The sequence below is a fragment of the Anas platyrhynchos genome, chromosome 20 (genome assembly GCF_047663525.1).
Source record: "Anas platyrhynchos isolate ZD024472 breed Pekin duck chromosome 20, IASCAAS_PekinDuck_T2T, whole genome shotgun sequence".
NCBI lineage: Eukaryota > Metazoa > Chordata > Aves > Anseriformes > Anatidae > Anas > Anas platyrhynchos.
Genome location: NC_092606.1, coordinates 4,966,036 through 4,988,858, shown reverse-complemented (window position 1 = coordinate 4,988,858; position 22,823 = coordinate 4,966,036). Strand labels below are relative to the sequence as shown.

Genomic DNA, 22,823 nt, shown 5'->3' with positions numbered 1-22,823 from the left:
CCTTTGGTTTGTTTGCGTGTCCTTCCCCCTTCACACTTACCTTTTTATATGTGAAAAAAGAAAGAGATGGTGATAAATAAAGCGCGTGGACAGGCCACAGCTGCAGCTGTAACATCCCTTGGATGTAAGCACAACCTGGCTGCAGGGGAGAGAGCCTGGCCGAGCGCCTACCCCAGCAAGTCACCGAGGCAATCCCCCAACGGTTGCTTCATTTCCAGGCAATTTCTCTTCCCTACCATGGAGTAACCAAGCTAGCTGCGGTCAATGAATTCCAAAAGGTAAATTTTTCTACCTTCAATTAACTGCATTAGTACTGTTTATAACCGTGCGATTGATAAACGCTCTGCAGAAGCTGTAATTAATGTATTTTTTTGTCTTGGAACACATAGCGAACCCCTTGGCACTCAGACACTTAATGAAAAGCAATTTATCAACCTGCTTTGAATAGCTCAATCCGACTCCTTAATGCAAAGAGCAGCACGCTTTGCTCAGGGCGCTCCAGCTCTGCGAAAGCAACGCGTGCTGCAGAATCACAAATGCCACCAGACACGGTTTGGATTTCGATAGGGATGACACCAACCAGGATGCTCATCGTGCTGAGGAACGGGTATTTCAGTAGGGTCTGGGGCTTAGCTGGGATCCTGGCCCTGGGTGGAGACGTGGTTTTCCAGGAATGAGGTTTAGAGGGTGCTTTTAGGATGCTGGATGAAGCTCTGGATTCTCCTCCTGTGTCTCACGGCCACGCAGCGCTGACCCACACGGGGACACAGACAAAAATAAAATGCTTATGGAGCATCTGAATGCTAATTCCTCAAATTCGGTGTTGCTTCGTATGTTTGACACATGCAAAAAAATAAAACAACTCCACCACCAACAAAAAAAAAACAGCGTTTAGAGGGAAAGGCTTGACATCCCAGAGTTTTATGTCGGTATTAGCTGCTGGGGGGATTAGCCAGCCTTCAAAGCCTAAACTCTACACTCGCATTTCTGGAAGCACAGGCTCCAAATATTCAATACAGAAATGGGTCTGTCCTCCATATGGCAGCCTGCACGGAAGGATTACATATTTCCATCGCACACGTGAGCCTGCTCCCCGTTCCTGCAGTGTCTTGCCCTCTTCCATTTGTCTTTTGATTCAGATAAAAGCCAGCGCAGATCCTAACTGCTGATACGGAGAAAGGCACAAGACACAGTGTGACTTTGGATGAAGGAAGGAAAAAAAAAAAAAGGACTCGGGTCCAGACTGCTAGAGCATGTCAAGAGATTGGCTTTGAAACTACAGAACCAGAAATGAAAGCGCGGCTTTTTTATTTGATTTGATCAAAGCAACTGGGGACTGGGAGGGGGGGGGAGAAAGAAATCACATCCTACAGATGCAGGCTAAATTTTAACTACTTCACACATAATGCGGGACCAGCTGATCCCACAGAGGCATAAATAAAGAGAGAAAACAAAGAGGTAAAGTCACTCTGGCTCTGAATGCGCTCTTTCCACAGATCGCTGCTTCAGGGTCTGCCAAAGAGCAACAGGAACCCATTTCAAAGCAAGAAAGGCACAGGAAGCATGTACCCAGCACTCTCGCCAGGGGCACACATTTTAAGTCTCCAGCGAAGAGCAGAGGAGCGAGCTCCTGACGACACAGAGAAAATGCTCACAATGCAACGGCTATTGGGGTAAATAACCTGCTCCTCCCTCCGGGACTCTGCTCCCCAGATCCGACTGCGAGGTAGCAGCAGTGTGAGACAATCCTCCAGAGGCAGGCTTTGTGCTGCCCGCTGAGGATTCCCAGCAGGTAATTCTTTCTCCTCGCCCAGAGCATCCTCTCTGATCCACGCTGGGCACAGGAGGAGGAGGTTTTGCGGAGTACAAACCAGAGAGCACGGGTTCTTGCAGGCCCCAAAAGGCAGCAGGGGAGAACCAGACGGCCGCAGCTGCCCCCCTCCCTGAGAGGAAGGGTTATAAATACCTGCCGGGTGGGCTGCGTGCTTGTGGGAATGACTGGCTGCAGAAGGTGAGCCGTTTCCTCTGGGTTAGCACGGCCGAGCTCTTTGCCTTTCGCTAAAAATGAAGCAGGAGTCATTTTAACACGTGAGGCAGACAAGCAGTCGCGCCCAGGGGATCAAACAGCTCTCCAGATGTTTATTTTAAATGAAATTCAGAAGCCAGCATGAACCAGATTTTAAACGCTGAATAATCCGCACCGTAATTTGCATGAGAAACCTAGGAAAAAAGGGAAAAAGGTTGCGTCCTACCGCTCCGAAACCCTCCAGGAACATGCAGGGGTCAGAAAGGACGTCCCGACAAGGAGGGCAGGAATCAGGGAGCGCAGAACTGAGCAGCAGATCTGTTCCCAGGCTCTTCAGCTGACACCTCCAAGCACGAACAGCCCCGCGCTGAAACCTGACGGCTGCTGAGTGCATTTCTGCCTCCTGTGCCGTGTGCTCCGACGGATGCTCCACGCACACATCCTGGGGCATCTCATGTGAGAAGCCTTTGACCTTCCTCACCAAGACTATTCATAATCACGGGCTGAAAAGCGACAGAAAATCTCAGCCCTACATCTTGAAACTCCTTCCCACCTTGCTCCTGGAGTGAATGCCTCCTGATTGTGCGAATATTCAGCCCTCAATCTCGTAGCTTGGGTGTTATGCTGACAATGTCTCCGGAGAGCGGAAGAGAAGCGAGGACAGATTTCCAATAGCTCAGATGCTGCTCTGTAAGAAAAGCTGCTACACAGCAAGAGAGATAAATAGAGAGGGAAAGGAACACGCCGGGGAACTTCTCCCAAGGTCACATCAGGATGCCGAACGCCACCCATCTGCAGGGGGAGATTTAGACGCCGGGTTTAACTACCTCCATCCATTTGCTTGTTGGCAGCCACGGTCCTCATTAAACCAAACTGGTTCTGAGAATGAAAGGAGGCAGGGAAGACGTTGCTAGCTAATAAATACAATGGGAAGGGCAACAGAGGTGGGCCTGGATGGGTGCTCTTTGCAGGAAAACGCAGCCACGCAACGGGCAGAGCCTGTGCGGAGCCAGCACAAGGCTCAGCGACACGGCACATCCCCAGCAGAGCCTCCAAACAAGGCTCGTGGCTCCCGACCTGCAGCAAAGATGAAATTCTGCAACGTGCAGGCACGAACAGCACCGGGATGCCAGCAGGAACCGGAGCTTTTACGACTCTGCTGCCACGCAGGGTCACCTGCCCGTCCCAGCTCCTCACTGCTTCGACACGCAGGCTGTCGACACGTGGCAGATCACCCAGGACAGAGCGTGCCGTGAAGGAAAAGCCCTGCCCCAAATATTAGATCAGTTACTGCTGCGTGCCCTCGTCACAAGAGTGCTTCTCGCCCGTCTCAGCGCTCTGACAGACTCGCTGGGCAGAATTTCAAGCTATGACAAAGTGATCTTATCACTCCTGCGCTGCGCTCGCTACACAAGCCCCTGATTCAGCAGCATGTAAAAAAAAAAATAAAAAAAAATCTTCATTTGCATGAGAAGCACTCGCTGATCACAAAGTCTTCTGTTCAGCACTCCCCTTCCCATCGGCAGCAAGACTTGAGAGCTCTGCTCTCATTCTGCTGGCGACCGAGGTGGAATATTCTGCGTGTGCTCCCCACGTTTTATGGCGATCTTTCCCCAAGATTTTCGTCGTGTTTCGGAGTTAACACAAAAGCTGCACACATCCAGTGCCAAGGCCCTCGTGTGCAATGCTTTCACTGGTACTTTTAATAACCCTGCCGCACAAAGGAGGTTTCATATCAAGGCGCAGCCACCGCAAACACCTCCAAAATGTCTCAACAAGTCCAGTCTTTTCCAGCCTCCGTTTACAGCGCTCGGTGCCACGGCATGCAGAGCTTAAAGAGGACGGACTGCCATGGAGAGGGAGGTGCAGTCATGCGGAGAACAACGCTCTGATTGCAGTGAGATTAAGCTCTGTTGTGGGAAACCCAATAAAACACGTATTTTGTTATCTTTCATGACAAAGGGGCTGTTAAAGCTTAACTGCGTTAGCAAAGTTTTGCCTTTGGACTAAGCCATGAGCCTGCAGCATGGAGGTAACGCACACCAGCAGGGGCAATTAGTCAGTTCTCTCCTGATTCGGAGGGAGAAAGTCCACGGTTTCAGCAGCTGAAGACTTTATGCAACAGTCCCGTGCCCTTTCCCCATCACCAGTGGGTCACTGAGGCTGGTCCCAGCCTCCAGGCAGCTCCAGAGAGCTCCTACCAGCTCTCACCTCCAGCTATCCACCAGAGTTCCTCACATCCCACGTGTGCACCCCAAAATCACACAGGACCCTGAGCTAACTCACCAGAAATACCTCCTATCCACGCGGCGATGCAGTCCCTGTTTGGCAACATCTCCTTTCATCTCAATCCAGCGCTGAGGAGTCAGGATCTGATCCCGAAGAGGTGCCGGGGCTGCTGCTGCTGCCTCCCGTGCGTTGCCGAGCATCTCGGCCGGCGCGTGGCCGCGAGGCGACGGCCCTACGACGGCTGCTGCTCAGCAACTCGTGGAGGCTGCATTTTGGAGCACGCTGCCCTAAGCTGCTTTGCTGGCAATTTCTGGCCCGCGCGGCGTGCGAGAGCACAGCCCCGGCCTCACAAAGAGCAGACCTGTAAATGACATCTCGAGGATTAAACTGATTGAGATGCAATTTGCCTAGCAACCATTCATTAAGCAGAGTTCACAAACAGGCCAGCAATCTATTCCACCTCCTTATCCGAGCAGTAAACAGATAGCAGTCTCTGCTGTGTCCTCTCTCTGCCAGCTCAGACACGTTGTAAACAGATTTTTCAGAAGTTTCAACTCCTACGGTCAACGGCGGAGCACAAATCCTGCCCTCCCAGCGCCTCACCAGCCTCGAGCAGCTCCAGAAGGATGACAACGCAAATCAGAAGGCGAACGGTGAAACATCTCCCCGGGATTTTCTCACCTCAAGCACTAAGTCTTTATCCCAGCCTCCTATCCCAGTCTTTAAAGAAAAATCTTCATCACGCGAGCATTTGGCACTGCTGTCCTGATGGCTGAAAAAGACTCAGTGAAAATCTTATTCCCCTCCTTCGTCTTCTGAAAGGAGTCGAGAGGCACTTCCAAAGTTTTTGATAAAGGTTCCCCCCTTCAGAGAAGGAAGTAAAAGTCACATTCTCCCTCCCATTAAGTGTTTTTCCTCAAAATAAGCACGACAATGCCAGTGTCATCAGCAAACATCAAGCCAGCTATTTCAACGTCAAGAATTCAGCTGGAAAGTTTAAGCGAAATCGTGATTCTGCATCATTGTTTCCCCACAAGAAACACCTGATACTACCCCGTTCTGCCCCAAAATTAACCAACAAAGCTGAGCTCGGACATATTTCAGACTATATACCTGTACCTGCATGGTTTTCCTTTTTTCTTCTGGGAAATCACTGCGACATCCAGCACGCTCTTAGAATTAAATATGCAAGAAAGAAGAATTAAACTGGCTATGAATAATTGATCTCACATAATACTTCTTCATAAGGGGAGTCTGGCTGAATATTCCCACGGAGGAGACGTCCCCAAATACAAGGCACATCACGACCAGTGGCTTTCCTTTTCTTATAGGGTCTACGAGTAACTCCATGGCTGCCGCTCGATTCTGGAGTAGGTTCTTCCCGGCCGTGCCTCCCTTCTCCTCCTTTTCCCTGCCCATCAGGGTTTAGGAAAGCTTGAAGAAACGTGCGAGTGTCGCGAGAGCTGCTGCACCGCTCATCTGCACCTCGGAGCTCGCAGGCTTCCCAAACACTACCCATTAAAAAGCAGAAAGCAATTATCTCCCTTCCCAGTGGAGGACAAAGCAAGTATGATGCAACAATTACTTACAAGATAGTATCAGGCTAAGGTTGGGAGAGAAAAAAAAACAATTAAAAGGGTTTGCAGGAGCTAAGGAATGCAGTTTGCTCTCCCAGAACCTATCTGGAGGAGAAAGATAGCATCAGCTCGCAGAGCAGACCTTCCTGCTGCGGGTTTAGTTTTGGAGGCTACGGGACATAAACTGCAGCAAAACTACGGCCCCATTGCTCCTGGCTCTGCCTCACTAGTTTCTAGAGCAAAAATCAACTGAAAATAGGTTTTTAATTGAAATCCTGAATTGTTTCACCTAATATTTGCTGAAGTCCTCATAAAATTGGGATTCGGTCCTGGGCACTGCGCACTAGACACCCGTGGGGTCAGCTCCATGCTGATCACTTGCTCCACGCGGAAATCCCCAGCTCCCCGACGTTTATCCGAGCAGCACGGCACGCAAACAGCCTCCTGCTGCAGAGCACGACTCCTGGAGACGTGCATTTGAAATCAAACCACACTCGGTGCTGCTTAAAGCAGAGCTGGGCACAGAGATGGTGACAGCCCTACGGCTCAAGGTGGAGGATTCGGCGCTTTTCTCCACCGCAAACACGAGTCGGGGATCCTCATCCACGCAGGCAAAGTCACGTTGGAGATGTGCAGGTTTAATATGAATTTTCTACTAAAAATTAAGACGATTAAATGAAACCTGTGAGCTGGAAGGTGCCACCAGTGTTGCTTTGCTGCCGCGCTCGCTGCCTGGAGGAGCTGGATGCAGAGGCAGACGAGGATGGGGCACAGCACTGCTGGCTTTGGGATCCCCCGCAGACTTCAGAAAGACTCCTTTATTTCAGCAGGAGGTGGGGACGGCGGCTGCACCCCGGTGCTGCTGGGTTTCAGTGGCACGGGGGGTTTATTGCCTGCCTTCTGCTCTTCTTTTTCCTTCATGCATGTGAGGACAGGGCAGGTGGCTCTCCATCGCATCCGGGGCGAGGGCTGGAGGAGCAGAACCCCATTTCCAGGTACTTTTGGGGGTTGTTGCTACCAGCCAGGAGCTGGATGGAAGGTGGAGCCCGTAAACACATCATCCCGCGGCAAATCCCAGCGCCTTCTCTCCTGACATCCAGTCCTCTGGGCACCAGCACCGATCTTCGCCCGTTTGCGAGCTCGTCCCTTTCTGCCTGCCCAAATTAATCACCTTGCCAGGAAGCATCCTGCAAATCCCCGGAGTTTACAGGAGCTGAGTTTAACCTTCAGTCCCTAGGAATGCTAACAGAACAGAAAAAAAATTAACCCCGGCGCAACGGCAACAAGAAGTCCCTATCTGCACTCCTAACGACGCAGCAAAACGCAGCACGTGGCGGTATTTCCGAGCACCTTGCTGGGGATAAAACAGCAAAAGGAGCACAGCTTCCATTTTGAGGAGCAGAGGCAAGAGCAAACGGAGCCGAGGCCGCCAGCAACAAGGCACGAGGGTGGGAGAATGAAAGGGAATAAAGCACCGTGTTTAAGCGATGGTAGAAATGTCACTAATTTGAAAAACAAGTCACCTTAAGCGTTTAAAATTTCGCCATCTCTGGGACTTTTCGTGGCTTAGCCTACTTTTCCCAACCTCATTTGCATCAGCCCAATAGGCCTCCTGCTGGGAGGCATTAAAATGGCAGCCCCCCACGGAGACGGGCTCCCTTCACCAAGCCAGGCTGAAGGACTAATAAGTATTCCTAAAACATTTTAAAGCCATTAATGGTGTTTAGTAAACATTTATTTAGAATTAGTGCCACCGGTAGAAGCTGCCTTAATGTGCTCTGCTGCAGCATCTGAGGGAAAGGTTGGGCAGAGCAGCAGGTACCCCCCCAAAAATCCCAAAAGCCCCAAATCCGAGGCTCCTGCCCTATGCCACCCCACTGATTTGCCATCCCCGACCCCAAAGCCCCTGTCTGGGTATCAATGTGTGATTCCCAAGAGCGCAGGGAGCCTTGCAGACCTCGTGGCTGGGGTTTGCAGGGGGGAATTTGGGTTCCTATGAGCGCCCGTGGCTGGAGGTGCGCCCCCGGTGCCACAACTGGTTCCCAGCAGGGAGCTGTGCAGGATCAGCGCGTGTTTTGTGGTGTTTGGGGGGCTGCAGGACAAATCCACTCCGCGTTTGGCGATTCATTCCACCAGCTGAAGGGAGAGACCAGCACAAACGCAGTGTCCAGCTCGGTGTTACCGATACCTTGAGGATTTGGTACAAATGCTGGGTGCTCTCCACGAGTGGCTGGGCGACGCGTTATCTGCTCGGAGCCATCTGCACAAAACCAGGTAGGGTTTTATCGAAGCTCTGGAAAGCAGAATAAATCATTTCCTCCGTATCTGTGATCCTGACAGAGACAGACGCTGCAAATCCGCGAGCCGGCGAGTGCAGGCTTGTCTGGTTAGCAGAAATAAAATTATATCGGCATCATATCTGATTTATTTTTAATAAAAAAGAAGGCAAACCAGACCTTTAATTTTGAAACAGTCACAGCCAGCACCTCCCCGGCCCACAGGAGACGTCACATATAGGGAGAATTGTGAAAATAAACCCAGGATGGGCAGTGGTATTTCTCCTAGGAAGAGCCATCGCAGTCGAGACACATTTTAATTGTCACACGTAATGAAAAGCACCCGATTCCTTCTTCATTTGCTGTCCTTATTGCTAACAGTGTAGGGCCGTAAGGTTTCTCAGGGTGTTTTCTGACACCACCAGCATGGCCGTGCCCCGTCAGGGGATCAGGAACGAGCCCGGTGGCCACCACCACGCAGTAAAAATAGCACAGCCCCCTGCCACAACGTCCCTACCAGGTTCCCGGCACCGTTCCCCGAGGCATCTCCGCATGAACACCCCGTGGAAATGGGGAAACTGGCACTGGAAACTCACCGAAGGGGAACGCTGATCCCTTGGGACACCACAGCCACTGCTTTAAAGCCTCCTTTCCCCAAAGAGCCCTCAGCTCCATCTCTGAAAGCTACCAGAGGGTAGTAAATAAATTATACTCCCCAAAAGCACTGCGAACAAGAGAAACTCCTCCACCCTCGCTGAATTCAGTCCTCAGCCAGCAGCCACGTCTGAGGGTCCACATGGGGTGACTGGGATCCGTGTTTTATTTCCTGACATCCTCAGAGTAACTTCTAACACCTGGACTCGCTGCTGCCCTGGGTGTTACTGGGTGAGCCGAGCTCTCCAGCGTGTGGATTACAATAAAAGAACCACCAAGCATCTCCAGATCTCACTTTCCTCCACAGATGGAGGTTCCTGCGCTTTCACGGGCAGTGCTGCATCGGAATAAAATCCGATTTAATTGGCTCCTAAACAGCCGAGCAACCGCTTTCATTTGATTTCAGTGGCAGTAATTCCTAAATCAAGCGGCTCAACCTCCAGCACGGGATGACAAGCAAACAGGACAAACAGAAACGGGCATCACAAAGCTACCTGGAGCCCAAATCTGTCAGCCCTGGGATGCCACACAGCCCTGCAGCACCCACTGATTAACCAGGACCAGCAAACGATACGATCTTTGCTACAGGGGAACCGCTACAGCGGCTGGGATTTAACCCTAGGTGCAATTTCCCTCGTGCACGCTAGATGGGAGCATGGAAAACCTTAATTCTCTCCTGCCTTGGCTGGATGTTAAGTGGCTGAAATGTATAGCACGCTGTCACACTCGGAGAAGCCTCTCCTGTCCTTCATCTGCAGCTTGGCTAATTGACACGCTGCGAGTAAGAAGCTGCCCGGAACTATTAGGCTAAGCTGTGCTGGAAATGAGTGGTAAATAGGAGAGAATATACAGCAGAAGTATTAACCATAGCATTCAGACCGCTTTTTAAAGCGCACGTGTTCCATTCCCAGAGCATTTCAATAACCAGCGCTGATGAGATCCATCACAGAAATTGGATTTAGGTTTTAGAAACCTTTGGCTTATTTTCACAACCCAGTAATTCTATAAATACCACCTCGGTCAGGAAGAGGAATGAGAGATGGGAAGGTGCAAGAGGCTTCAGGAATGTTGCTGGAGCTTTCACTGGGAAATAAACACATTTCTGGAAGATACTGGGGGAAGTATGGGGAGAAACGGCACCCTGGAGCCTTGCAAAAGGATCTCAACACAGATGAGAGCAGCAGAGCATCGAATCTCCCTGGGATTTCACTACACAGAAGTCTTCAGGAAAGTCTCATAAAAGTCACTTGTTCCCAAACCAAGCCATTTCTAAATTTAACCACCCAAAAGAACTCGGCTCAGACAATGGCACCACGAGGAAGAAAGGCACTGGGAAGAGCTGCTCCCCCTTGCCCGCTTCGGCCTTTTCACTTATTGATTTTCCTCCACATTCATTCACGAACGCTCAGCACGGCTGTGAACAACCTGAAGTCAAAGAACACACGAATTAGCAGCTCTAGGAACGCATCGTCTGTTCCAGAAAAGCTGAGGGCTCTCCTGGAAGTGCACAACAGGCTGGGGAGTGGATAAAGGGCAGCCAGCAAATGCCCACGGTTCCCTTCCACAATGAAGCCCAAGCATCCTCTGTCATCCCCTAAATGGCTCTTTGCCCCTCAAACCATCGGAGACGAAAGACTTTGCTGGAGAGTGGAGTAAGAAACTGGGCGAAGGGCTCCCCTTTCCAGGTGTTACGTGTTTTTTTTTCCCGTTCCATGCTAAAATAATAGATCAGCAGAGGAGGAAGTCACTCTGGGGAGTGGAGTTTCCATTTTTTTGGAAAGGCTGACACAACGCCCTTTCCATCCAATGGAATCTGAAATATACAGATTTATGGGATTGGCTTGAGACAGCCACCGTAGGACACTTTTCAAAGCCTTCTGCGTGCAGGAGCTGCCTACGGAGAGGAACAAAACGAGCGGCGAGACAACAGCCACAGGAAAGGGCAGGGCTGCGGGACGCGAGTCCTCCAAAAGGCACGTTCCAAGTTTTTAAGCAAGCTGACAGCGAGAAGAGGGATCGCAGGATACAGCCGAGGATGCAGGGGGGTCAGGAAACGAACAAACCCCGCGGCGCTCCATCCTGACTTCTGCAGGCAAGAGCAAACGAAACCACGTACCGCTTCTTCTTCCACTGCGCTCTCCCTCAAGCCCCGAGTGATTTTTCCCTGCCTCCATCCACCCGACAGGGCGGAATTAGGGGGCAGGCAGAGCCTGGCTCCCATCCTAGCTGCTGAGCACAGGACGGGGAGACAGCTCGAGTCTGAGAGGCGAAATTGCAGAAAAGAAGCGAAAGGGAGACGGGCTCCGAGCAGCAAAGCGCATCCCCTCACCTATTTCCACTCGCCCTCACGTGGTTCCCGAATTAGAAACAATCAGAATCCTGCTGGAAACAATATACAGCTCCCTAATTGGGTTGTCTGCGCTGCAGACGTCAGCAGCGTATCGCCTGGTGGATCGCTTTTTGAGTGTTTTTTTTTTTTTTAAATACTAAAAATAGCTCCGCTTGCCTGGTTCACCTTCCCTGCACCGCATCGCTACGAACCTACAAATCCCTCACTCACCGCACGGCGGCTGCGAGCTGGGGGCGGTCAGGATCCGCTCCCTCCGGAGGCAGGATGCGGCGCCTGGAGCCGTTCGACAAAATCTCCCCGCGAGCCTCGTCTGGGATGCGCTGTGTTTACAGAAATCCTCATTTCTAACACATTTCCCTGTAGTACGCCCGTCAGTGCATCTCGTTAGAAGCCCGGAGCAGCTCAGCTACCTCCGAACAAATAAAGAAGCCAGCGGCTCGCTTCTGCTGCCCTGTGTGGTTTGAAAACTTTAAAGCCTCACCCCACCAAATGACACTCCTGTGAGATGAGCCCGGTAACAAAATATCGCTGTTGTCTTCACAAAGCCTGGGAACTTGGATCTTCAAGCACAGCGTCAACGAGTTACACGCTGGGAATCCACAAACAGCATCGTTTCTGAGCACTACCGGAGAAAATCCTAACAATAAACCACATAAAAAATAAGGGGGGAGGCGTGATGGCAGACAGACTGCACTGGAAAGGGGTCTGCAGGGTCTATAAAGCTGGATCAGCCGTGGGCCACAGTCACTGCTTCTTTAAAATGCCCAATTTAAATCAAAAGCGAAAAGAGGCAGCCAAAGATCCTGCCAGTGTCTGGCAGTCCCAAACTGAACCCGGCTCAGGTTGACTGAGGCCAAGCTCCTGTTTTTTGGATAGGAAGTTTAGCTTTTGAGGAACGCGATCCACAGGAAAATATCTTTGGGCACGTTTAAAAAAACAACCTGCGAGGATCCCAGGTGGCAGGACACCTTTGAGTACCTCTGTTCCTCGGTAGCTGACTCAGTATTTGCAAAACAACAAAAAAAAGATGAACAGTGTGACAAACTCCTTCGAGCATTCACAGTCAAACCGATGCTGTGCAATTAAAAATTGCTCACAGAGCCCATTATGATTAAGATTTTACCACGAGTCACAAAATGCAGCGGGGAAGTGGCACAACGCACAAACAACGGGTTGAAATTCTTCGCTTTCCAGCCAGAAAAAAGCTTCAAACGCAGTCCCTTCCAGATTTCACAAGCCTCTGAAACCTGTCCTCACCTCCAGCAGTATCTCACCCCAAAACCCACCCCAGAGGCTCCAGCGGGATGAAGGACAAGCAGCCTGATACTCAAACGGTGGCTGTGGTGTCTCAGAGAACTGCTACGTGCTCCTGAGGCAGTTCTTCAAAAGTTCCAGCCGTCTGCTAAATAAATCAGGCAAGCTGAGCTTTGGCACTGCTCTCAGTGGGGTGGTTAGTAATTCCATAAATCCTGGAATCCTGGAAATGACCAGGCTTTAGAGAAACGCGACATGGACATGACTTCATCGCCCGTCCCCATCAATCTGTGCCTCCCCTCGCTGCCACAGCTCGCCTGCTGCAGATTGGGGTGCTGAGCAGCATGGGTGCGGGACGTGCTGGCTCGGGGCTCTCTTTTCTCACCCCAAAAAGAGGTTTTGGGGTGGCAGGAGCGTGCCTCTGCCCTCTCCATCCCTGTGGGCCAGCCAGGAATGAGTCAAGGGTGAAAACGGGGAAGAATAACCATGAATGGACGAGCCACGGTGGAAGGGAAAAGTGAAGGAGGAAACAAGGAGTTTCCATCCCATATCGTGGTGTTTCGGTGTGCGCAGCTGAGAAGACAAATTAAAGCTCACACACACCTTAAAGCAGCCTGCATTTCTGGAGAGCACAGATACCTCGCTCCTCGACAGAAGCCTTACTTCTCCTCTTCATCTCCAGTAACAGTTCCCAGAAGCAAACGTAGCTAAAGCAGTGTCTCTGTCAGAGGACAACTTGAAACAAATACAAATAAGACCGAATTACGGCAGATAGCCAAGCTGCAAAGAACAAAAGGGGGTTTTAATTTGATGTTTGGAGAGAAAGACAATCCTGCGTGGACGCTCTCCAACGTACTTCTGATGTTATTAACAGCAAGAGCACCTCAGGCTGTGCTAAAGCAGAAGAAGCATGAATCTATTTGCAAAGTGAATGGAAAGGGGGGATCAAAAATACCACCTTATTAAACGGCGTGCGTTTGGTGCTAAGTGCATTATTTATCCGCTCGAGAAATTCCCCAAATGAGAGCGGGTGCCCGAAGTAAGGTCACTGCTCGATGTCAATTCCAAAGCAGAACTGCGCCTTGTGAGGATTTCAGCACATGCCTGCTCTTTTATCTCAGCACAAAACGAGATCTATTTTTTTTTTTTTACACTTCAAAAGCCACGTAAGGCAACAAATAAAAAACACACGCTGAGCATGAAGGCCCAGAAAACATGCCAGCATCTCTCAGCAGTCATCCTTCCCGTGTCATCCGTTCTGTCAGATTTATCTGGTTTTGCTTAATTTGGGTTCCGCTGATAGGCATCTTTCCTCTCTAGACCATCAGGCCGGGTAGACTTGAACTCGATGTGGCTTCTTAAAATAGCAGAGAGAAACTACAGCCTATTCATCAACTGCTCTCCCAGCTCCAGCTCTGCTTAGGACTCTCCCCGAAGAGGGTCAATCTCTGATTTCCTCACCTCAGAAATTCTACCCGACCGCGCCGTGTAAAGAGCACTTGAAAAAACAGATACAGCCTTTCTTTTCTGGAAGCTTTTCCCCCTGAAAGCTGTATTTATTGCGGAACAATCCTATATTTATTGTAAATCCCACTCTCCTTTTGTCCTGACTCATACTTGTTTGTGATCCAAAACCTCCTCTACCAAAATCTACCAAACAGTCAATTTTCCTGGGCTTGCTTTCCGTTCCTGCTGCTTTTTTTCTCCCCTTTTCAGGTCCTCTTGGACCTGTTTTGCACCGCTCCAGACCCACCTGCCTGCTGCTTCTGCATCCTTTGCTCCCTGGGCTGCTGCAGGCGGCGAGACCTTGTTCTCTTCATCTCTAATATCTGTAATATGTTTCAACAACATCTTCCCCGCTGCCTTATAAATCTACTTAAATGAATGCACTTCCTAGCTAAGGCAGCTCCGCTCCTCCTCGCGTTTTTAACCTCTTTCAGCATCAGCCCTTTCCACTTTCATCGAGTCGAGGAGCCTGACGTGAGGATCAGGTCTCTGTGAGCACAGATTACAGGATCGTGCTGTCACAAGAGCAGCTTTCAGGTGTGTTTTCAGAAAATAAAAGAATGAAACGTCCACTGAATTCAGTCCATGATGGCTTTTCCCTCTACGGCCTGCTTTCTAAGCTTATTTTGGGTGAAAAACAGCAAGTGCTCTGCTGCTGCTTCCCATCCACGTGAAATGAGTAAGGCTGGGCTCTAACAAGTCCAGATTCAGGTGGCAAAGACCCGCTCGGAAACGCGTGCGCTGGGAGGAAAAAGCAACCAGCACGGCTCTGCTCCTGCCAAGGCAGCAGCAGCACCAAAAGGACTGAATCAGACAAAGTTCCTCCAGCACGCACACAGAGCCCAGGAGGAGTTATTTGAAGGTATCCTCGCTGCTCCGGCACAGACATCGCTCGGGAGCCCTGCGGGGTGCTGCTCTCTTACAGCTACCCCGAAAACAAAGCAGCAAAGAGGTAAAAGCCTTACAGGAAAAAGTTTTCTAAGCGAGCCTACGTTTGCTCGTGAGTTTAGTCGTGATGAAAATGAACGAGAATGGTTAGGACCATCGCAAAAAGTGGGTGCAAAGTGTTCCTGAACTAGGCACGGCCAGAACCGGGCTGCAGGGGATTTATCCTACGGGCGGTACCGGGCTGGGAGAGGCAATGTCAGCGAGGGCAGCGCACCTCGGCCAGCCCCACGCCACACAGCCCAGAGCTTCAAGCACTTCACCTCCCGCAAGCAGCCCGGCCGCACCTCCTCCAGCTGTATTTCTGCGCTGTTTTTGGTTTTTTTTTTTTTTTTAATGCGTTTTTGCATTATTTTTTTGGCTTTCCCCTTCACGCTCCGCCGTTCAGCTTCCCGTTCAGGTGCTCCAGAGAAAAAGGGCTGGCAGGAAATCAGAGGGCCCAGGGCGGCGTTAACAATGGCTCTTGCAAAACCGCGCCGCCGAGAAGCCGCTCCAGCTCCTTTCCCCCCCTCACACCCCCCCCCATTTTCCACACACCCCTCCCCGGTGCCTCCGGGGAACCGTGGCACAAAGGAATCGCTGCGAAGCTCCCCGGGGAGGGCAGAACCGGGGAGCCCCCCCTTTGGGAACCGGGCCCCGGGGCCTCCCGTTGGGGCCGGGCCGAGCCCGTGCGGGCCCCTCCTGAGGCGGGCACCGGGGCTGGGTGAGGAGGGAGGGGGGGGGGGGGGCCGTGAAGCCTGGACCCCCCCCCCCGGGCGGTACCGGCGGGCTCCGCTCAGGCCGCAGCCCTCACTCCCCCCCCCCCCCTCCTTCTCTCTGTCACCATTACACCTTTTGTCCCGCGCGCGCTGTCGCGACACTCCCCCTATCGCGACAGGCGGCGTGAGGATGCGTGTGTGGAGGGGAGAAACCGGGAAGGACAATGAGGAAAAGAGGCGATGGGGGGGGGGGGGGGGAAAGAACGGAAAAGCCCAGCTCGCCGCTTGTGCCCCCCCCCCCCCCCCTCACAAACACCTCCTGGAGGCCCCGCACTTACTCTCGGTGCCCCTGCCCGGGCCTCATGGCGCCGCCGCCGCTGTGCCCGTGCCGGCCCCGCCGCTCCCCCCCTTCCTCCTCCTCCTCCTCCTCCGCCGCCGCCGCCGCCGCCCGCCCCGGCCGTGGTGGCTGCGCCAGGAGCTGCCGCGCATGCGCCCCGCCCGCCAACGGCCCCCGCCGCCCCGCCCCGCCGCCATTACAGCGCCCCCTCCTCCTCCTCCTCCTCCTCCGCCTCCTCCCTCCTCCCCTCAGCGGCCCCACCGCCATGACAGCGCCACCGCGCGGCCGCCATTAAAGGGCGGGAGGCGGGCTGAGGGGCGGGGGGGGGTTACGCGGTTGAGGAATAAAATGTGGGAATTTGTGACGGAAAAGCGGCTCGCTGTTGAGTTTTTGTTTGGTTTTTAATAAAAATGAAGGAGATGGGGTACAGAAGGGAAGGGGGGGGACGCAGAAAGGCGCGGTGACATGGCGCCCGGGGGCTTCTTCAGAGGGCTGTGGTGGCCGTGAGGGGGGCAGTAACGCAGAGCTCCCCACACAGGGACAGGGACACGGTACTTGTGCTGTCAGAGTAGAATCACAGAGTCATAAAATCATTAGGGTTGGACTAAATGATCTCGGAGGTCTTTTCCAACCATCACCCTCCCGCCAACGTTACCTCAAAGGATTTGGGTTCCCTGTAGGAACCCCCAGAAGACCTCTCCAGATCTCTCCCTTCAGCCCAGAGGTGTCGGTTTGTAACAGCACACGGGATTTCACCCCAATTTTCAGAAGGAAACTATTCAGCACTACAAAAACTGAGCCTGAACTCAAGCCCACAGGCTCAGCCCCACACCCAAAGCGGCACACAGCACCACTGAGCGCCCCCAGCCCCCTTTGCTCAGCCTGCAAGAGCTTTGCCCACACCCTGACCCGTGTCAGACACTCTACATCCTCAACAGCCTCCCCAGCCTGAGCTGCTGCCCCAACTTTGGCCTTTTCTTTAGCTCTGATGGTCTCTAACTTCCAGTCTGCAACCCTGGTGCAAAGAGTAATGACTCTGTAGTAATGTTCCTGTAATAAACTATTCGAGTCCCTAAGAAAAGGGTTGCCATCTGTTTCTGCATGACTAACTAGCCCTTCTGAAGCAAGCACCTACGCAATGCTGCTAGAGGCATCTTCAGACCAAATCCCTCAATGTTCATTCATTAGCCAAACGTCCAAATGGGTGTAAAGCCAGGACACCACTGGGCACCGAAACCAAGATGTGTCGAGGCAGGAAGACACCTATTCCCTGCTCTGCGTGCCTTTCTTACAAATATGCTCCAGCAAATGCTTGTGTGTCCAGGGAGCAGTTCTCTGGCCTCTCTGCTCCCTTCACCTGTAGTCAGGGAAGCAGCTCGTGTACACATCAGGAACGGATCACAGTCCAAGCTCCATTTCTCTGCTTCTTCAATAATCCACTCAGAAGAGGGTGTCACCAGACACATCCCTCCTGAGTCAGCACCACCTGCCAGGAGCAGTGAACTGCCTAGGACACTGAGGGGAAGGATGCCAGGGTAAAGAGAAGGAACACATTTTTATTAGCTAAAGCATAGAAAAGGTCAAAATTCAAGAAGTAGCTGGCAGTCATTTAAGAGGAAGGTGCACACACACCTGTGGCAAGAGCTCCAACACAGCAGCTGGAAAACACTGGCATTCATGACCTATAGAGTTTCAGAGCTCTCTGCCCCACCCCATTATGAGAATGTTTCTGCCAGCCAGCAAACTCTTCCAACTCAAGGTCCCTGGGCAATACTGACTCCCTCACAGCTCTACTCACAACCATGAACAGGGTGCAGGGCAAGGAGCACAACAGAAATGAGAACCTATGGTTGGGGTAGCCCCTTCCTTCTGCATTACCACGGCTGGCATCACTCAGCCTTCAGAAGAGATGATAAATGTGCACTAACAATTCTTCACTGCGACCCTTTGTCTGCTAAAAGACAGGAGATGTTCCCCCACACTTCGAAGAACCACAATATTCACCCTTCCCTTTTTGAGCCAGACTCTTGACTCAAGTCATCCTGAACTTCCAGACACAAACGCTTGGCAGCAGGGATGTGGGACACAGCCCAGAAGCAGATGACAGCTCTGCAAATGCGGTGCTACAACCACACACGCACCAGGTTCTCCGATGTGCGTCCCGTTTCCATATGATAAGGCGTAGAAGATCTGTAGAGTTTATTTCCATTTGGGCCATTCCCCAAAGAATAATATATTCTACTTCAGCCCGCTATCTGGACTCCATCCTCCTGTTTCTGGATTGAGCAAAGGTGTTAAGATACCTGCAGCACAAACTGGGAGCGGTTTCTCTGCATGACCACAGAGCTCAACGGCTGTCAGAGCCTCCTCAAAGAGTTCAACTCTTCACCTCCACCTTGAGCTTCAAGCGGACATCACAGAGGAAAGCGTTCATCAGGTCCTGGCCAGCCTCCTGAGCGATCTTGCTGATAACCGTACCTCTTTTTCCAATCAACATCATCTGTATGAAAACCCAGAGAGAACACCATCACTCTCATTCTTCCTGTGGGGAGGAGTCACCTAAGAAAACAATGGTGCAGGCACAGAAGCGTATAGAATATAGCAGCCAAAGATGTCCTAAAACCAAACCATGGGCAACTGATTGCTTCAGAAAGGTGCAAGGTGTTACTGAACGGCCTGTGACCGTCACAGACCTGGATCTTTCCAACACAGAACCCACTGCTGAGGGAGGAGGTGTCTAACACAGCAAGGGTGCACACATGCAGGAGCTACGGGGCCTCCTTTCACACTCCCCAGCTCTCTCTTACTCACCATATGAGACTTTCTTGGGACCACGAGGTTCTGCACAATGAGGAGCTCTCCGCTTGGCCCTTCCTCCCACAGCTCCGTCACCTGCAACAGCAAGCACAAACCCAGTAGCTCAGTGCAGGACCTCACAATTCAGCACAGAATCTCCGGAGCCACAAATGTGACTCTTTCACAGACTAAAGCTTAGCTCCCTGGCACATGCACATGTGTGACCCCACTTAAAACACAGAAAGTGTCTCAGTGCCTGACACACAAGTCCCAGGTCATCCCATGCAGCCTGTGAAGGGTCTGGCAGATTTCACAAACTCAATAAAAAAGGAATTTTCATCACATTGCCAACAAAATAACTTGAAGGCAAGTCCGCCTGCACACGCTTCCCACCTGAGTCACACCGTAGGGCACCTCCAGGGGCAGGTACTCCAGAATCTTCTCCCTGATGATATTGTCACAGATCTCTTGAGGGGACTGGCTGGTCAGGACCCCGCTGTGAAACTCCCACGGGCCTGGCTTGGCTTGCATCAGGAGGTAGCGCTGTCAGCACAGAACACCCATCACACACCCGTTAGCTGCCGCGTGCCGTGCTTGTAGCACCACAAAGCCCTGTGGTGAGTTGCTATGAGGATGCTCCTGCTAGCCACCAGGGCGGTGGTGTAATATCTTTGGCATGGAATGGAGAAAGGGAAGCTTCTGAAACTGAAACAATCCCAAAGGTCACACCTCCCGAAGTCATTCGTATGAGGTACAAAAGAGTACTACTCGCAGCTGCGTGATGCTGCATCAGGCGTCCATCATTATGGACAGGCTGCTATTTGGGGAGCCTCAACTAAGGCAGAAAACTCTGGAGATGTCAAAAGGGAACACATCCCCCAGCACAGACCCACCCCAGGCCAAGGACAGCAGCGCTGCTGGCTCCTCACAGGAGGAGCAGCTCAGTACGAAGCCCTAGGGTACCATGAGGTGAGTGTTTCACAGCCTAACAGCAGCTCAGACTGCAGTTACCTTCAGCGTATCCACCTCCTCTCCTGTGAGAGCTGCCAGCATGAAGATCTCCTGGAAGCGTGGCCAGCCCTTCCTGTTTTTTAGATCTCTGCATTCATGGGGCTTTGGCCCTTGTGCTTCTGTGACAAGACCACGCTCAGGAGCCCTCGTGTCACTGCTGCTATCCAAGCCAGAGCCTTCTTGGGCTTTAACTGTTTCCTGCAGACAAGGAGATTCGTGGGCCCTGCTCTCAGGTGGAGAAGCCTGAGTGTTTTTAAGAACAGTTTTTGCTGAAGAACTCAGGTTATGTTTAAATGGAGACCTCACTTCCAGCTTCTTTCCGTTTACAATTCCCTCTGTTAGCTCAGTTACGAGTTCCAGCAGGATGTACTTCTTCTTTAGCAGATCCACCTGGTACGAGAGAGAGGTATCACAAACTTGTCCCAAATGAGGCTGGCATCCGGACCCTGGCTGTTGGGGAACTGAAAGAATCCCCCCAGGGCCAGCAGCTGCACCAGGACATCTGCAGCTGAAGCAGACAGCTGGCCAGCTCCACTGTTGGACCAGCGGTTGTTTCCAGACTGATTTAAATTCTGTTTTGCAGCAGACAGCTGCAGGGACACGTGTGTGTGCAACACAGACACATAAACACACAAATATTCTGCAGTGGAGAGGAAAATCAGTGTCCTTTCACATACCCAGAAACACACCAGCATGACTGACTGCTAAAGGCAGGACAAACGAGCTCCTCATTTACCTTGTTCAGAACCAGGACGCTGGGGACGTGGGGAAACTCAGAAAGACACTTCAGCACCTCTTGGCTCAGACAGTTTCGTGTCCAGTGATCCGACACGTCCACCAAAACCAGAACTGCCAGGAAAGTGAGGGAAATATAACGAACCTGTGTTTTCCAAAACCTTAGTTTTAAGCTTCCTTGCAGCCCGTGGTTGAATCATTTCCCTCCTGCTGCTACTTCTTTCTCTTGTAGAGGACAGCATGCAGATGGAGCCAAAAAGGAGTGTTTTATTTGATAAAACAATAAGCCCAATTTATACTTGCTGTCCTAAAGAGATCACACATTCTAAAACGCAACATCCATGCCCATACATTAACTCAAGCTTCAGACCTTGGCATCAGACAATGCTAATCCCCTCCCTTGGTGAAATAATTCAAGTTTTTTCAATGCCCTTCCCTCCTAGTTCACGTTCCCAAGACTGCCTTTACTGCCCAGTAACGCATCCAGATACCGCAGTAGGAGGGCTGTAAGTTTCTGTAGCAGATAAAGGGTTTGGCTTGATGCAAAGGAACTTGAGCACCCACCTAAATCTGCATGTTTCATGCTGTCCCATGGGTCTGTCAGCATGGCCTCTTCTAGTTTATGCCTGAAAGACAAAGGCAGATGGGTAAGCCAGACGTGAGGTGGACGACAACCAGATTCCTTCCCCCTGCAGGGGAGGAAGCAGAACTTTCCATCGTCCCAGCTCACGCCGAGCTGCCTTGCTGGCTATGACAGCCCTCACTGCACACACACGCAGAATCAAACACACAACGGGGCTGGAGGATTCTACAGGCTCTGCGTGCTGCTGAAATAGCAACAATAAAAAGGTGAGAAACCAAAACGAGGCTAAAAATATTAGTTCCTGCCCTTTCTATTTTACAGACTCATCGCTTTCTGCTCTATCAAACCTCAACTCAACAGAACCCCATCTCTCCCTGCAGCAGCAGCAGCAGCGATACCTTTTGGCTTTCAAGGGACTGGTGAGGCCAGGCGTGTCCAGAATGACCTAGGAAGGAAAAAAAACAGATCCTGTCAGTCTGTCTGCAGCCAGTGGTAAAACTAGAACTTACATCTGCGTGATTTATTTTGTAAGAGGTACAAATGAGAAAATCCTTCGCTATCTGGCTAGCACTCCCTGCTGCCTCAGGCACGTCATTTCGGCAGTGCTGGAAACTCACCAGCTGGGTGTCCTCAAACGTGATGACTCCCTGGGCTTTGCATCGCGTTGTGTGCACTTTCTTCGAGACAGGGAAAACCTGCAAGACATTAAAAACATTACACATCCAGGACACGTGAAAAAAGGGATTTAGCAGCCTGAATTTGGTGCTGTAACACAGCGTTCAGTACCTTTCTGCCCAAGAGCTGGTTAGAGAGCGTGGACTTCCCGGCATTCGGCGCTCCAATGATGGCGATTCTTAAAACCTTGGGGTTCTGGGGCTGGTCAGGCCGGTCCCGTAACAGCCGTTTTTGCTCCTCTGTGGGGTTAGGAGCCCGAATGTTGCTAAATCCCCACTGACAGCCCCAGGGACGGCCCCGGGCTGGTACCACTCACCTTTACTGGTGGCCACGGGCGGCGGGTGCTGGCCCAGAGCGCTGGGCGGTTTCTCGGCGGGGATGCCCAGGATGCTGCCGAGCGCGGAGCTGCTCCCGCTGCAGCGGACACCGAGCCCGCTGAGGGCCCGACTCTCCAGGGGACGAGCTGAAAAAGCAGCAAAAGCTCCAAATCGTACTGAAAACGCCCCAAAACTGAGGAGAGCCGTTCCCACGAAGCCCAGCCGGCTGCCCCCTCACAGAGGGCCGCTGGGCCTGCCCCCGCCTCACACACACGGGACCGGCCCCGGTGACCCCCGGGGGCTCCGGTCCCGGGCCCCCCAACCCCAAGGCCCCGGCTCCAGGTCCCCGGTCCCCACCTGCCCCCCCGGGACGCGTCCCCGCCGCCGCCGCCGCCCTCAGGGCCCGGCTCAGGGCCCTGCCCGCCGCCGCCACAGCGCCGGGCGCCGCCATCTTGCCCCGCCGCGGGGCAGGGCGGGAATGCCGCCGCCGCCCGCGCCCATTGGCTGAGAGGGGGCGGGGAGCATAGAGACGGGGAGGGGGTGGGGCAGAGCGCCGCGCTGCGCCGCTAGGGGTTGTGGGAAGGAAGCGGGAGGCTGGCGGGCGGGGTTAAAATGGGCGGGAGGGGGTGGGGGTGGGGTGGGCGGGGCTTAAACGGAATGGGCGGGGCTTAAAGGAGTGGGCGGGGCTTGTGGTGGAGCGCCCCCTGCCGGCCGCTCCGTGTGTTGCAGGAGCGCCCAGTGCTCCCAGTGCTCCCAGTGCACCCAGTGCTCCCAGTGCGCCCAGTGCTCCCAGTGCGCCCAGTGCTCCCAGTGTCCCCTGCCACACAGCCCGGTGCACCCCAGTGTGCTCTGTG

General features: G+C 52.5%; 2 protein-coding genes across 3 annotated transcripts in view; both read right to left on the bottom strand.

Moving 5' to 3' along the window:
- The window catches only part of FAM222B (family with sequence similarity 222 member B), a 35,002-nt gene extending 18,987 nt beyond the window's left edge, over nt 1–16,015 (bottom strand). Inside the window, exon 1 of one of the 2 annotated variants that reach the window (XM_038165613.2) lies at nt 15,854–16,015. The gene's annotated coding sequence lies outside the window, so the exon portion shown is untranslated. The remainder of the gene's footprint in view (nt 1–15,853) is intronic. The other variant, XM_038165612.2, reaches the window with a different exon arrangement.
- A 1,373-nt stretch (nt 16,016–17,388) lies between these two features.
- Nucleotides 17,389–22,487, bottom strand: ERAL1 (Era like 12S mitochondrial rRNA chaperone 1). Its single transcript, XM_027472703.3, has 11 exons — nt 22,327–22,487; nt 21,969–22,115; nt 21,764–21,891; nt 21,595–21,672; nt 21,376–21,422; nt 20,959–21,020; nt 20,396–20,508; nt 19,660–20,049; nt 19,042–19,191; nt 18,664–18,744; nt 17,389–18,352 (listed from the first exon to the last, which is right to left on the bottom strand). Exons 1-11 carry the CDS (start codon nt 22,418–22,420, stop codon nt 18,230–18,232), a joined length of 1,413 nt encoding a protein of 470 aa, XP_027328504.3. The 5' UTR covers nt 22,421–22,487; the 3' UTR covers nt 17,389–18,229.
- Nucleotides 22,488–22,823: the final 336 nt, after the last annotated feature.